The sequence below is a fragment of the Castor canadensis genome, chromosome 5 (assembly GCF_047511655.1).
Source record: "Castor canadensis chromosome 5, mCasCan1.hap1v2, whole genome shotgun sequence".
Lineage (NCBI taxonomy): Eukaryota > Metazoa > Chordata > Mammalia > Rodentia > Castoridae > Castor > Castor canadensis.
Window position 1 is genome coordinate 137,345,540 of NC_133390.1, and position 13,333 is coordinate 137,358,872.

The 13,333-nt window shown below is 38.1% G+C and overlaps 1 protein-coding gene across 4 annotated transcripts in view; it reads right to left on the reverse strand.

The window, feature by feature from the left end:
• Cfap61 (cilia and flagella associated protein 61) overlaps positions 1-13,333 on the reverse strand; it is a 310,679-nt gene that overhangs the window by 295,278 nt on the left and 2,068 nt on the right. For all 4 annotated transcript variants that reach the window (XM_074074242.1, XM_074074241.1, XM_074074243.1 and 1 more), the window contains exons 2-3: positions 9,525-9,679; positions 52-202 (exon numbers count right to left, since the gene is read on the reverse strand). In XM_074074242.1, coding sequence (XP_073930343.1) covers positions 52-202; positions 9,525-9,667 — 294 coding nt within the window. In that variant the 5' untranslated portion in view covers positions 9,668-9,679. The remainder of the gene's footprint in view (positions 1-51; positions 203-9,524; positions 9,680-13,333) is intronic.

Genomic DNA, 13,333 nt, shown 5'->3' on the forward strand with positions numbered 1-13,333 from the left:
TTCCCCTCCAGGTTCAGGCTGTTCTAATGGGCATGGTGTGTGATTTCTTACTGTGCATGGGATTTCACTGTCGAGCTCTTGGAACACGGGCACCCAGTTGTCCTGCTTGGCAACATTCCAGTTGGGATAGTCCAAGAAGGAGGCATGAGCCATGATCTCCTCTTTGTCATTGCAGAGGGTAACAGCAAGATTTGCCTTTTCTCTGTAGAAATGATTAAAATTGCACATATGAATAAAGATGACAAAAGTGAGATAAGGACAGGTCATTTTCTCATTCCTCAGATCTGGAGTGTGACTAACACTGCTGTGGTCTGATTGTCTTTGAAGAGATAGGAATGCAGTAAGTTTGGGGGTGGGTCTATAAGGGCATTTGATGCTATCCCCTAAATTTTTCTTTAAAATTACTTTTCAGGATGAGCCAGCTTGGGGTATAATATATATATACATGGAAATGTCATAATGAAACTCCCTGTACAGAGATCTTAAACAAACAAAAATGTCTTTATTCAAAAATAGAGAACAGGAAGGTAAAACTGGTCCTGTCTGGTGGTTGGCACCAGTGGGAGGGGGAGGATATAAGAAAAGTGTGCAGGAGGGTGAATGTGATGGAAATATTATGTACTCATGTATGAAAATGGAAAAATGAAACTGTTGAAAACTAGTCTAAGAGTGGGGGAAAGGGAGATAAAGGAAAATGATGGAGGAGGTCAATAACGTATTGTAAGCACTTTTGTAACTGTCACAATGTACACCCGGTGAAACAATAATATGATCATAAAAATTTTAAAAATAAAATTACTTCTCACTGGAAAAGTGTGTTTTTGAAATCAAGTATCTGATCACTTCTCTTTGGCTAGGAAAATTACTTGACTATAGTTTTCCCTATCTTACTGTCATGCTGCCAATACCATTGTGTTAGCCTAAATTCATACAATCAGGGTGGCCAACTGTCCCTCTTTGCTCAGACTGAGGGGGATGTCCTGGACATGAGACTTACAGTGCTAAAACCAGCAAGTCCTGAGCAAACTGGGATCAAACAGTCTCTTATGCACAGCAGCAAAGCTGAGTTTAGTTCCACCTATATTAGCTTTTGTTTTGTTTTGTTTTGTTTTGTTTTGTTTTGTTTTTAACAGGATCTGGCTATGGAGTCCAGGCTGGTCAAAATCTATCCTGCATTTGCCTCCCAAGTGCTGAGATTACAAGGTATGTGCCATCACACCTGGCTCAGACTTTATTTAAGTGGAGCTGTATGTAGAAATGTACCTTGTATGTTGTTAGAAATGAAACTGCACAATCCATACTGTTTGTAGCCTGTTTTTGCCATATGAATCATATGACTAGAACAATCTCTATTACAAACAGCAGTTTCTTACACAATTGCACTTCCTATCCTTTAATTTAGTATTTTTCTTTAAATCAATTTGCTTTTGGCTAAAATAAGAATATTTTAACAGGAAATTTACATCAGTGCCAAAAGTGGAAAACCAGTCTCCTTTGCCATCAATAGGAAGTAACTATAAAAATAAAGATGCAACAATTGTGGACTATGAGCACATGATAAAAGTGAGAGCACACAAGGGAGGGGTGAGGATAGGTAAGACACCTAAAAAACTAGCTAGCATTTGTTGCCCTTAATGCAGAGAAACTAAAGCAGATACCTTAAAGCAACTGAGGCCAATAGGAAAAGGGGACCAGGAACTAGAGAAAAGGTTAGATGAAAAAGAATTAACCTAGAAGGTAACACCCATGCACAGGAAATCAATGTGAGTCAATGCCCTGTATAGCTATCCTTATCTCAACCAGCAAAACCCCTTGTTCCTTCCTATTATTGCTTATACTCTCTCTACAACAAAATTAGAGATAAGGGCAAAATAGTTTCTGCTGGGTATTGAGGTGGGGGAGCGGGAGGGGGTGGAGTGGGTGGTAAGGGAGGGGGTGGGGGCAGGGGGAAGAAATGAACCAAGCCTTGTATGCACATATGAATAATAAAAGAAAAATGGAAAAAAAAATTGCCATGCATGCATCGTGTAAGATTATCTTGGATACCACTAGAAGTATGGGTATCTGTGAGAAATACTGTGCTCAGGATGTCAATTCAGCATCTATTGTCACTGTCCCCCATCATAGGAAGATATAGGCAACTGTGTATCATCATACCTCTCAGCTATGGGAGAATGAACCACGTGCACTTGGCTCATGGGCACTTCCCAAGCATGGTTATGAAGGAAGGACAAAGTGAATGGTCCCTCAGGTTTCTAGAATACAGTATCTACATGGGGGACCCATTAGCAAGAGGATGAAGCACCCAAGCTCTCAATTCAGTGGAGCCTCTGCTCCCCACTGGGGTTATCTCCCTCTAGCTCTTGGTCTTCTGGACTTTTCTGCTCCCGACTCCCAGAACCATGACCTCTGGCCTCAGGCTTAGAGTCCCTCTAGTTCGGATGAGAAAAACACCTAAGGCACAAGACCCTGTACACATCAGCTTGATTACTGGGTGGTGATGGCGGTAGTGGGAAGGGAGAAGTGGGTAAGAACTAGAGACAGGACAGACACCATCGCCTCAGGGAAGTAAGGGACAATGTGTTCCTGAAATCCCAATTTTAATGTGAAATGCACTTATTCATGGGAACCTTACGATGGTGGTTGTGTTCTATAGTACAATTAGCACAGGACCATCCTACACAGACATTATAGATTAAATAAGCTTTTGTGGGTTGGCCTGGGAAACCAGCCAGGAATAACTTTGTTTCCATGGGAAAATACACTACAATTTCCAAATAGCTGCCTATAATAAAAAGTAACTTTTGTAGCATTATCCTTTTGTATACATAATTTCCACTTTTCATTGCCTCTTAGCCATTAGTCCCTTATGGGGCAGATAAAAATCATCCTGGGAGGGGGGAAAAAAGGAAGAGAAGAAGAGGGAAAAAATAAAGGGAAAGAACACATATTTTTAAAAGCTGGATTTAAAACTGGTTGTTGTAATGTCCAAACACAAACTAAAGGAGCACTATTAATGTATATATTATATGCATGTGTATAAATGTTTATACACATGCATATGTATTTCATACAAATTATATTAAAGCTCAGAGATATTATCCAGCAATAGAAATTAGAGCCCTTTTCATTAATGTTGTACTTGTTCAATTGGTTTAGGGTATTTTCCAGTTGCAGCCAAAACTTATTTTATTGAAGTACACTTAATGGAAATCTTCGTGAAACAGCATCTGCCTCCCTGCTTAATATAACTGAGTGAATGAGAGACCTCAGTGTTCCCTTCTGTCCATCACACATGGATCAGAAGCCTGGGAGGTGCCCTTGCACGGCAACTGGGATGTGGACATGGATGACTCTTTCAGCTCTTTTTTTACTATCAGTCTTGCTCAACATGTTCATTTTTGCTCCTAAAATTTAGCTAGATTTTTAAAGTGAGATCAGTTTTATTCATTCTGTATCTTTGTGACTGAGCATTCAATAAAATAAAACTACACAGATGAATAAAGGAATTACTGCTTTTAGAAATGCCTATAAAATCAAGTGGTCTGGCAAGGGGATAGAAGTTACATAACATGAAAGTGAGTACCTGGGCATGCACAACTGTTTTAGAAGTCATTTTAGAAGTTCCGGGAAATGAAATTGTAAATTTTCTTCTGAAAGTATGCTGATTTCTAAGATAAGCCAAAACCCTTTCCATTATAAAGACCTCACTTCAACCTAACATTTTTTTAAATTCTTTTTTGACAGAAGGTCTAACCATGTAGCCCAGGCTGGCCCTGAACTCGTGATCCTCCTGCCTCAGCTTCCTGAGTGCTGGGATTACAGATGTGTACCACCACACCTTGATTTTAAATTTTTTTTCACTACTCCCCTCTCCCATGACAAAAAGCTACACTCTCCTATCTGTCATTTCAGAAAATAAAAAGTGCTTTATACACATGGATTTGAGGAACTTTCACAATTGCTCCAATTCATAGTAGTATAAAGCTTGCCTTCTGGAATAACTGGCTATCAAAAGTCAAACTTTCAAGTAATTAGCATATAATTGTGTATAGGACTTGGGAAACAGGTTTGTGGAAGCTTTTTAAATTAAAAATCTCTAGAAAGACCCCAGTTGTAACACCTTTTTCTCTCTCTCTCTCCCTCCCCCTCTCCCTCTCTCTCCAGCTCTCTCTTCCTCCTTCCCCCCCCCTGCTTTCTGGAAGTGGTGGTAAGTTCTCAGGAACTCTTTGCTCAGGCTGGACTCAAACTAAGATCCTCCTGATCTTAGTCTCAAAAGCAGCTAGGGTTGCAGGCATGAGTCACTGTTGCCTGGCTGCCTATTGCTTTTCTACATTAAAGAATAAATCATCTAATAATGCCAGTTTTGTTTCTTCTTTCCAAATTCCACTACATGATTTCACCTCCCTTCTTCTCCTCTCCCCTCCCCTCCCTCCTGAGCCTGGACTCCAACCACAATCCTTCTACCTCAGTCTCCCACGTAGCTGGGATTGCAAGCATGAGACACAGTGCCTGGCTGTATTTCACTTTATTTCTTACTACAATAGCTAGGATCTCCAGTTCAATGTTGAACAGAAGCCACAACAACAGACATCCTTACTCTGTTATAGTAAAAAGAATTTTTCTAATATTTTATCATTATCTATGATCTTTATTAAAAATTTTTATAGCATGTTATGGGAGTTCTGTTATATTCTTATTGTATTGATTTTTAGTTATCACTAAATTTGCATATATTCAGATGTTTTTCTTCACTTGAGGTGGTTTTTTTTTTTTTGGAGTTGGGGGGAGGACTCTGGACTTCGAATTCGCAAAGCAGGGCTCTACTGCATGAGCCACACCTCCAGTCCATTTTGCTCTTGTTATTCTGGAGATGAGGTCTCTTGAACTATTTGCTCAGGCTGGCTTCAAACTGTCATCTTCCCAGTCTCAGTCTCCTAAATAGCTAGGATTACAGGCATGAGCCACCAGCATGTGGCTACAGATGAACTTATAGTTATTCTCTTTTAATCTTATAATGTGATGAACTGATTAACCAACTTTATAATTTTAAGCCAACCTTAAATTCAGAACTAGTTCATGTTGGTCATGCTGTATTGTCTTTTTACTTCATTATTAGATTTCTTTCCTAATGTTTTGCTTAGAATTTTTGCAAACATGTTCATGAGCAAGATTGGATATAATTTTCATTTCTCATTCTGTGTGAGATTAGCCAAACCTCCCTTTCTTGTATTGCCCTTGTCTGATTTTGGTATTAACATTATACTAGCCTCAGATAGTTAGTTTAAAAGAATTCTGTCTGCTCCTAGTAAGTTTGATTTATTTTTTTCATGATTAATTTCATCAAAAGTTTCTCCTTTTTAAACAGCTAACTTTGTTTTTGTTTATCCTCCACCAGACACTTGCTTTTTATTTCATTAACATATGCTCTCATCCATTCTTTCCTTCATTCTGTTTTCTTTGAGTTGATTGTACTATTCTTTTTCTAACTTAGAGGTAAACTTGCACTATTTGTTTATTTATGTATAGAGAGAGTTTTGCTTCATAGCCCAGTCTGGCCTTGAACTTGGGATCATCCTGCCTTAGCTTCCTGAGTAATGGGATTATAGGCATGCATAACCATACTCAGATAATTTTAGCCCTTTCTTCTCTTATATTGTAAACATTAAAGCTTATAAGCTTCCTCTAAGACCTGCTGTCTTATTCATTTATTTCTGTATAACAACTACCCCAAATTTGGTGATTGCTCATTTTATTTGCTTATGATTATAAGGATAACATATTCAGACAGCAAAGAGCAAGCAAGGCTATCTACTGGAACAAGAACCTCCAAAATAGCTTCTTCACTCATGTCTCTTGTGCCTCAGTGAGGGTGGCTCAAACAGACTGAAGTCTGCTGGAACCTAGAGACTTGTTTCTTGTTGTAGGACTTGTTTCTTGACTCTCCTTCATGAAGTCACATCCTTTCCCCCTTGTGAAATGGCCACTTCAGGAAGGTTTTCCATATGGTTTCTCTAGCAGTGTAGTCATATTGATATGGTGATACAAGGCTCCCAAGAGCACAAAATCAAAAGCTCCCAGAGGGGCCTGGGGCTAGGGTGAAGCAACAGAGACACCCAGGAATTCAAAGTTGAATAAGACACTATCAGCCTTGTGCAGGAGTGAGTTTCCTGCATACCCTGCCTGTCTCCCTTTCGTGCCTGCCTTGCTACCAGACCATCTGAAGGCTTGGGCCTGGGACCAGCATAGCACCCTGCCTTCATGTTCTGTTTGATAAGTCACAGATCTATCCCAGTCTTAAAAGATGAGGCAGTGGGAAAGCTACAAAGCAGCATAAGGTATACAGGGAGACATGGGAGCCTCTAATCAGTAAACTTCCACACTTGCTTTGGCTGCATTCCTCAATTTGAAATTTACGTATTTCACTTATATTCATATTTACATAGAGATGTATATTTAATATGTTATTTTCAATTTTTCATTCAACTCAGTGTATTCCAATTTTTATTTTGATTGTTTATTCATCCATCATTATTTATAACTACATTTAAATTTTTTCAAATCTCTAGGTATTTCCTGATTATCTTTTTGTTATTGATTTCTAACTCCATCTCATTGTGATCAGAGAATGTGTTATGTATGACACAAAGTAGTGAAAATTGTAGAGCCCGCATTATGGCTTTAGAGATGGTCAGTTTTTCTACATGTTTCCATGTATACCAGACAAGATTTTATATTCTTCAATATTGGGTACAGTACTCTATACACAACCACCATTAGATCATGCTCTTTAATTGTGCTGCTTTGAAAATCTTTTACATTGTTACTGATTTTTAGTTATTTGGTATCCATTAAGAAAGATACATTAAAATCTGCCATTATGGTGGGGAGTACATCTAGTTCATCTTTTGATTAACTGATTTTTTAATTTATTTAAAGACTGTGTCATTAGGAGCAAACAATTTTAAAGCTGTCAAAGCTCCCTTAAGAACTAAACCTGGGTTCTGCCCAGAAAGGGGGCAGGGAAGGGTGGTCCAAACAATGTATACACATGTGAGTAAATGTAAAAACAATAAAAAAGAAACCTATATATTGGTTTTATTTGTAGAGATGCTTTGGTAGCGATTCTTATTACTTTTTGGATGAGTTTATGAGTGGTATATCTTTTTTCCTAATACTTTAGATTTAAATCTTTCTGTGCCTTCATATTTTAGGTATACCTCCTGTAAACAAAATGACTGTTTTGTTTCATTCTGTTTTTAGCTGATCTGCTTATCATAATCACTCAAGTGAAGAATTCTGATGCCATATATTCATTATTAGTTGGATTTTTCCTATCTTTTTGTTTTGTTTTTTGGTATCACTGGGGTTTGAACTCAGGGCCTCATGCTTGCTAGGCAGGTGCTTTTACCACTTGAGCCATTCCACTAGCCCCTATCTTTTTATTATATGATTTTAATGTGTCCTAAATTTTATGTTTCTTCTTTCTTCCTCCATTTTTCCCTCTATAGATCCCAAGTTATAATCTCTATGCCTATTTTTAAATGATTATCCTCACTGTATTAAAATATTATACATTACAAATAAAATCTTTACTTTCTGTTCCAGTTATCAATCTATGTGCAACAAACCACCCCAAAAATTAGTGGCTTAAATAATAATTTATTACTACATTTTGTGCTTCTATGGCTTAACTGAGTTCAACTGAGCAGTTTTTGCTTGGGGTCTCTCATGATCACAATCAAATGGTGGCTGAGGCTGGAGACACCACAAAGACTCAATGTATAAAGTGATTCACTCACATGGTTAGCAGTTGATGGTTGGCTGAGAGCTCAGCTGAGGTTATCAAGTGAGCACATGCATATAGCTATGTGATTCAAACTTTTATTAGCATGGCAGTTGGGTTCTGAGAGGGAGTATTCTAAGAGAACTAGCGGGAGTTGTAAGATTTTGTATGACAGACTTCAGGTTGCAGAGTATATATCACTTTTGGTTTTTTTGTTTGTTTGTTTGTTTGTTTGTTTTTTCTGTTGGTTAAAGAGGGGCAACCCTGATTATATGTAAGAAGAAACAAAACAAAGACATCAATGCCAGGATGTGTGGCTCATGAAAGGAAGGAGGAATATCTTTGTATAATACCTGTCATGTCCTTGTCTTTAATAAACCTTAAGAATGCCTACAAGTCGTATTTTCTTAGATTTACTCACATATTTTCTCATTTTGTGGTTTACCAATAGCCTCTGTATAAAGTAAATTCCTCAGGATATGCTCTAGGGAGAAGGAAAAATATTTTATCTGGAAAGCCCAGGACATGAGAAGGAAAGAAAACTAGTTCAATTTTTGTTTGTCTGAAAAATTTTTCCCTAGGTCTTCAAAAATTGTTTCACACTACAAAATTGTAAATTGATCTCATTTCTCTCCAATATTAAAGATATCCTTGCTAGTGAGAAGTCATCTCTTAATTTAACCTTCATTTCTTTGTAAGTAATTTGTATTTTCTATTCTTCGGATCTTTTTTTTTTTTTTTTAGCTGTGGCATTTTGCTGTTTCATTATAATATGTTTGGTTGTATTAGATTTGTTGAGTTTTCTGGATCTAAGAATTGTTGCTTTTTGACAATTCTGGATAATTCTCAGTTTTCTCTCTTCAAATATCAACTCTCTAACTCATTAGTACTTGAGAATTCTGATTAGACGTATATTATTTTCAATGCACCATTCACGTTTTTGGCTCTGTATTTTTGTATTTAATTTTGGGTGATTTATTGGGATTAATCTTCCACTTCATTACTTATTTTTCTTTTGTCAGTACTGGGATTTGAACTCAGGGCCTTGTGCTTGCTAGGCAGGTGCTTTACCAGTTGAGCCATGCCTCCAGCCTCTCCTACTTCTGTTTTTAACGCTGTCTATAATGGTATTTAATTTATCCACTCAGCACTTAATTTCAAGTGTATTTTCATTTCTAGATGGCCAATTTGACTTTTGTTCAAACCTGATTATTCATTTTTGTGATTTTTATTCCTTGATCATCAACTTATACTTGTATTTTCATTTTAGACAGTAACATGGTTATTTTATATTCTTTATCTAACTTAGTCTCTGAAGCCTTTGACAATTCAATTCTCTTATATAATTTTTGTTGCTGTTTCTCACCAATGGTGCATGTTTTCTTGTGTATTTGTGATTTTTGACTGTGAGCTCATGTTTCTTGGGACTCGACCTGTGGATATTATTTGGAGTCTGAACTGAAGCTATATCTGCATTTATTTCAGCCAGTCTCCTCAACACACTCACTAACCTGTGGCCATTTTAAACCAAATTCCCCAAGTGAAATTTTTTTGGTGCACCCAGATAATTAACATGGCTCTCAAATCAACAAATGCTTGTAAATTTTTAGGGCCAACTTGGTAAGGATGGAACCTAGGGCCTTGTGCATGCTAGGCAAACACACTGCCACTGAGCTACATCCCCAGCCCTGTGATAAAACTGGCAAACAATCTTGAACTTATTTAGTTATATACTTACAGAAGATAGATGATATTAAGCTTCCCAAACAGCTTCTGGGTAAATTTTCTAATGAGGCTTTTGATACAATAAACATCCTGTGATTCTGTTCTTCGGCAATGAACCACTTCTACCTTTCCTCTGGGAGAAGTGAGTATAGACATTTTTTCCTGCCCCTAAAAGAAAAAACAGTGCACTATTAATCTGACATAAGCTGGTTTGTTTACAGTACAAACAAAATTGCACATTAATTCAGTCTCCATATGGTCAAAGTGAACATGGTATGAGAGTAATGATGTCATATATTTTCCCCTGGGGTAGTTTGTGACAACTGCTACTGCAACCTGGCTAAAATGTCTATCCATTGGAGAATAAAGTTTCTGAGAATTGGCCTGTTTAGAAATTTCTACAACTGTATTGTTTCCACAAAACTGCTTTAAAACACTCTAACAATAGGCCTGAGACTCATTGAAAGGACTTATTTAATGACTCTGTGTCTTCTTACATTTAATTAGCCACCATGGCATGTGGTCAGGAGTTGTGGGAGAAATACTGACATCTGCTGCCCATGTTTCAAACAGAGTTCTCCAAACTGGAGCCATGAAAGAAGGCAGTTCTGAGCAACATTTCAAGACAAAAGCTCTGTGGTCAAATGATGTAGGAAATGCTGCTTGCAAGAGTCTTCCTGAGGGGTTACCACATTCATTGCTATGGTATGGAAGTGTCCCCCAAAAGCCCGGGTGTTAAGGGCTTGGTTGCTAATCCACAGCACTATTGGGAGACAGTGGAACCTGTTGGTAGTTGGGTCTAGTTGAAGGAAGTAAGTTCATTGGAAGTATTCTCTGGAAAGGGGCATTGGGACCCTGGCACCTTCCTGACTCTCTCTTTGCTGTATGGTCATGAAGCAAGCAGTCCTGCTCTGCCACATACTCCTGCCATTGTGTTGCCATAGGCCCAAAGCAACATGACCAAGGACCATGGACTGAAGCTTCTGAAAATGTGGGTCAAAATGAACCTTTCTTCCTTGTAAGTTTATTTATCGCAAGTATTTTGACATAATGATGGAAAGCTGATTAACACACACATTAAAGGCTTCAAGAAGATCAATAACAAAGTAGCCTGCTTTTTTGTACAACTCAGTCTTTCCTACATCTTTTCTGAGCAGAATCTTGAGTGGCAGCAACAGTGCAGAGTGTAAGTTCTAGAGGGAAATGGTACTGATGGGAACAGGCGGCCACAAAATGGTTTCAATCTCTCTCAATATCCATCTTTTCTTTGTCTTCTTTTTCCCTCCTCTCCTCCCTATGGAAAACTGACTTATTATATGCTAACAAGTAAGCTTAAAAGCAGGGAAATTAATTTTCACTGTCATATTGCTTCTAAGAACGACATGGAACATTTCTGGCACCCTTGGAAGGTTGTCTCATGACAACTCTGAGTCAATCCCAATCCAAAGATTACCACTGTTCTGACTTCTAGCACACAGATGGCTTGTGCCAAGTTTTCAAAAGAATTACATTGTGTGTATGATTTTTCTTGCAAAACACACTATATCATTTGGCTGTTTGTTGTTTACAGATATATCAAAGAACTTGAGCAGTGAAAGGGCTTAAAAGAGCACTAGACTGAGCTCCTCTGTCAGGTGTGAAAAACTAAAGTGTAGGAAGTGAAGTGATTGGCCTCAGGATAGAAAGCTCCCCCCTGCAGGTTCTGGGGTAAATGGTCCCCTATCTTCACTGTCCTCTGATATTCATGTTAAACTGCAGCCAGACTTCTCTTACCCACAAACCTTCAAATGTCAAAGGTGTAAGATATGGGGCAATCAGAGGGGGCCGAGAAGAAAACAGGGTGACAGCTAGGACTCCTCCTCCAGTGGTCTTTACTACACTCAACTTCACACATTTACCAAGAGGCTTCATCAGCAAAGCAAAGGCAAACCCAAGTTTGCAAAAACTGAGAAGAATTTAAGATAGCAATTTATTTATCTCTTAATAATTTCCCATTTAACAATGAGAAAATTAAGTGGGGCGGCCCAGAGGTTTCTCTAGCCCAGGCAGTTAACAAATCTAAGTACTAAGTTCAAGTCTGACTTTTTGCCTTTGATAAAACATGGTGGTGGAGAACCATGTGTCCCATGTGGTATGTGGTCATTGTCGTGTAGCCTTGGTGTCGTGTAGCAGTGATCTAGGGTGCTTGTGTCATTCTCAACTCCAGGTAGGTGTTGCTCTGTAGAAATGTGGGCTCAGAATGGCAGATCTTCATTTTGCCAAAGAAAACATCTTGCTATCTATGTAACGTATCCAAAACTTGAAATATTGGCTCAAATTTCTTCATACTCTGCAGACACAAATCAACATATGTTTAAGCTATGGCAAGGCCACTCATATACCCTCTTGTGGATCAACTACATGGAAAGACCAGCTATCAGAAAGTGGCATTCAGGGAAGTGGTGTGGGGCTGTGGTAAAGAAGATAGGCTGTGGAATCAGAGTTTCAAGAATGACAGCTTCTGTAACTTCTCATCTATGTGAACTTAGGCAAGTTACTTAAACTCTATGTGCCTCACCTTCCTTATCTGTAAATTAGAGATAATATACAGAGATCAGAGAATTTTATGTGCGAACCAGTGAAAGCAGTGTGTGACATACATTTAAGTGCTCAGTACATGTTAACCATCATTACAAACATTATTGAGCATGGCCATTCTCAAGATCCAAGCTGGTGGACAGCAAAAAGCTGCTCACAGTGTCTGGAGCCTGGGACTGTCCTCATCCATTATAGAGATGTCAAGTCAGGGAACCCAGATATGCAATGCTTGCTTGGCAACCTTCACAGTTTGCCTGGGCATCTCTACACTGTTGTCCACCACAGGACCAATCAATCCTTTTGTGATGAACACATACTTTCAATCAAGCTGCAGTTAAGTGTTGATGACATAATAGCCTTTCCTTTCTAAGATGGCTTTACATAGCTCAGTTGATTTCCTAATGTTGTCATCATTCTTAATTTTTCATTTTAAAAATGGACTTTTAATTATATATAATGCATCAATGTCTAATCATCATGAAAAGCATAAAACTTTATAAAGCTGAAGTTGCTTTCATTATTATAAAATATATACATCACAAAATTTACCATTTTAACTATCATATTATTGTTGTACTGGGGAGTACATTGTGACATTTACAAAAATGCTTATAATATATTTTAGTTAAATTCATCCCCTCTGTCATTCTCCTTTATCCTCCCTCCCCCCATTCTTAGAAGTTTCAAGAGGTCTCATGTTTCCATTTTCATACATGAGTACACAACATTTCCACCATATTCATAATCCTAAACCCTTTCCTTATATCCTCCCCCTCCCACTAATACCAACCCTAGATAGGACCTGTTTTATTTTCCTATTCTTCATTTTTGAAAAAAAGACAATTTGTTTGCCATTTTAATCATTTCTAAGTGTATGTTGTTATGCTATTAAGTATATTCACACTGTTGCACAACCATCATTACTATCCATATCCACAACTTCTTCATTTGAAATCCTATTTTGGTACCTTTGCCCCAATCAAAGTCCCCTTTTTTTTGGTGTGGTATAGGATAATTTCAAGCAGAATCTTCTATTTTAATGAGCTTAAAAAATGTACTGCACATCTCCATTAGGGAGATGATCATCAGAGGGTGGCTCACCTCAAGACCTTTCTTACTCGAAATCTGTGAGAAGCATTAGGAAGCACTGGAATGACAGCCTTGTTTCAAAGGTGAGCACTACCTTTCCAGCCATCATATCTTCCATAGCACCTATAATTGTGAAATTAGGTGCTTCCTACAAAG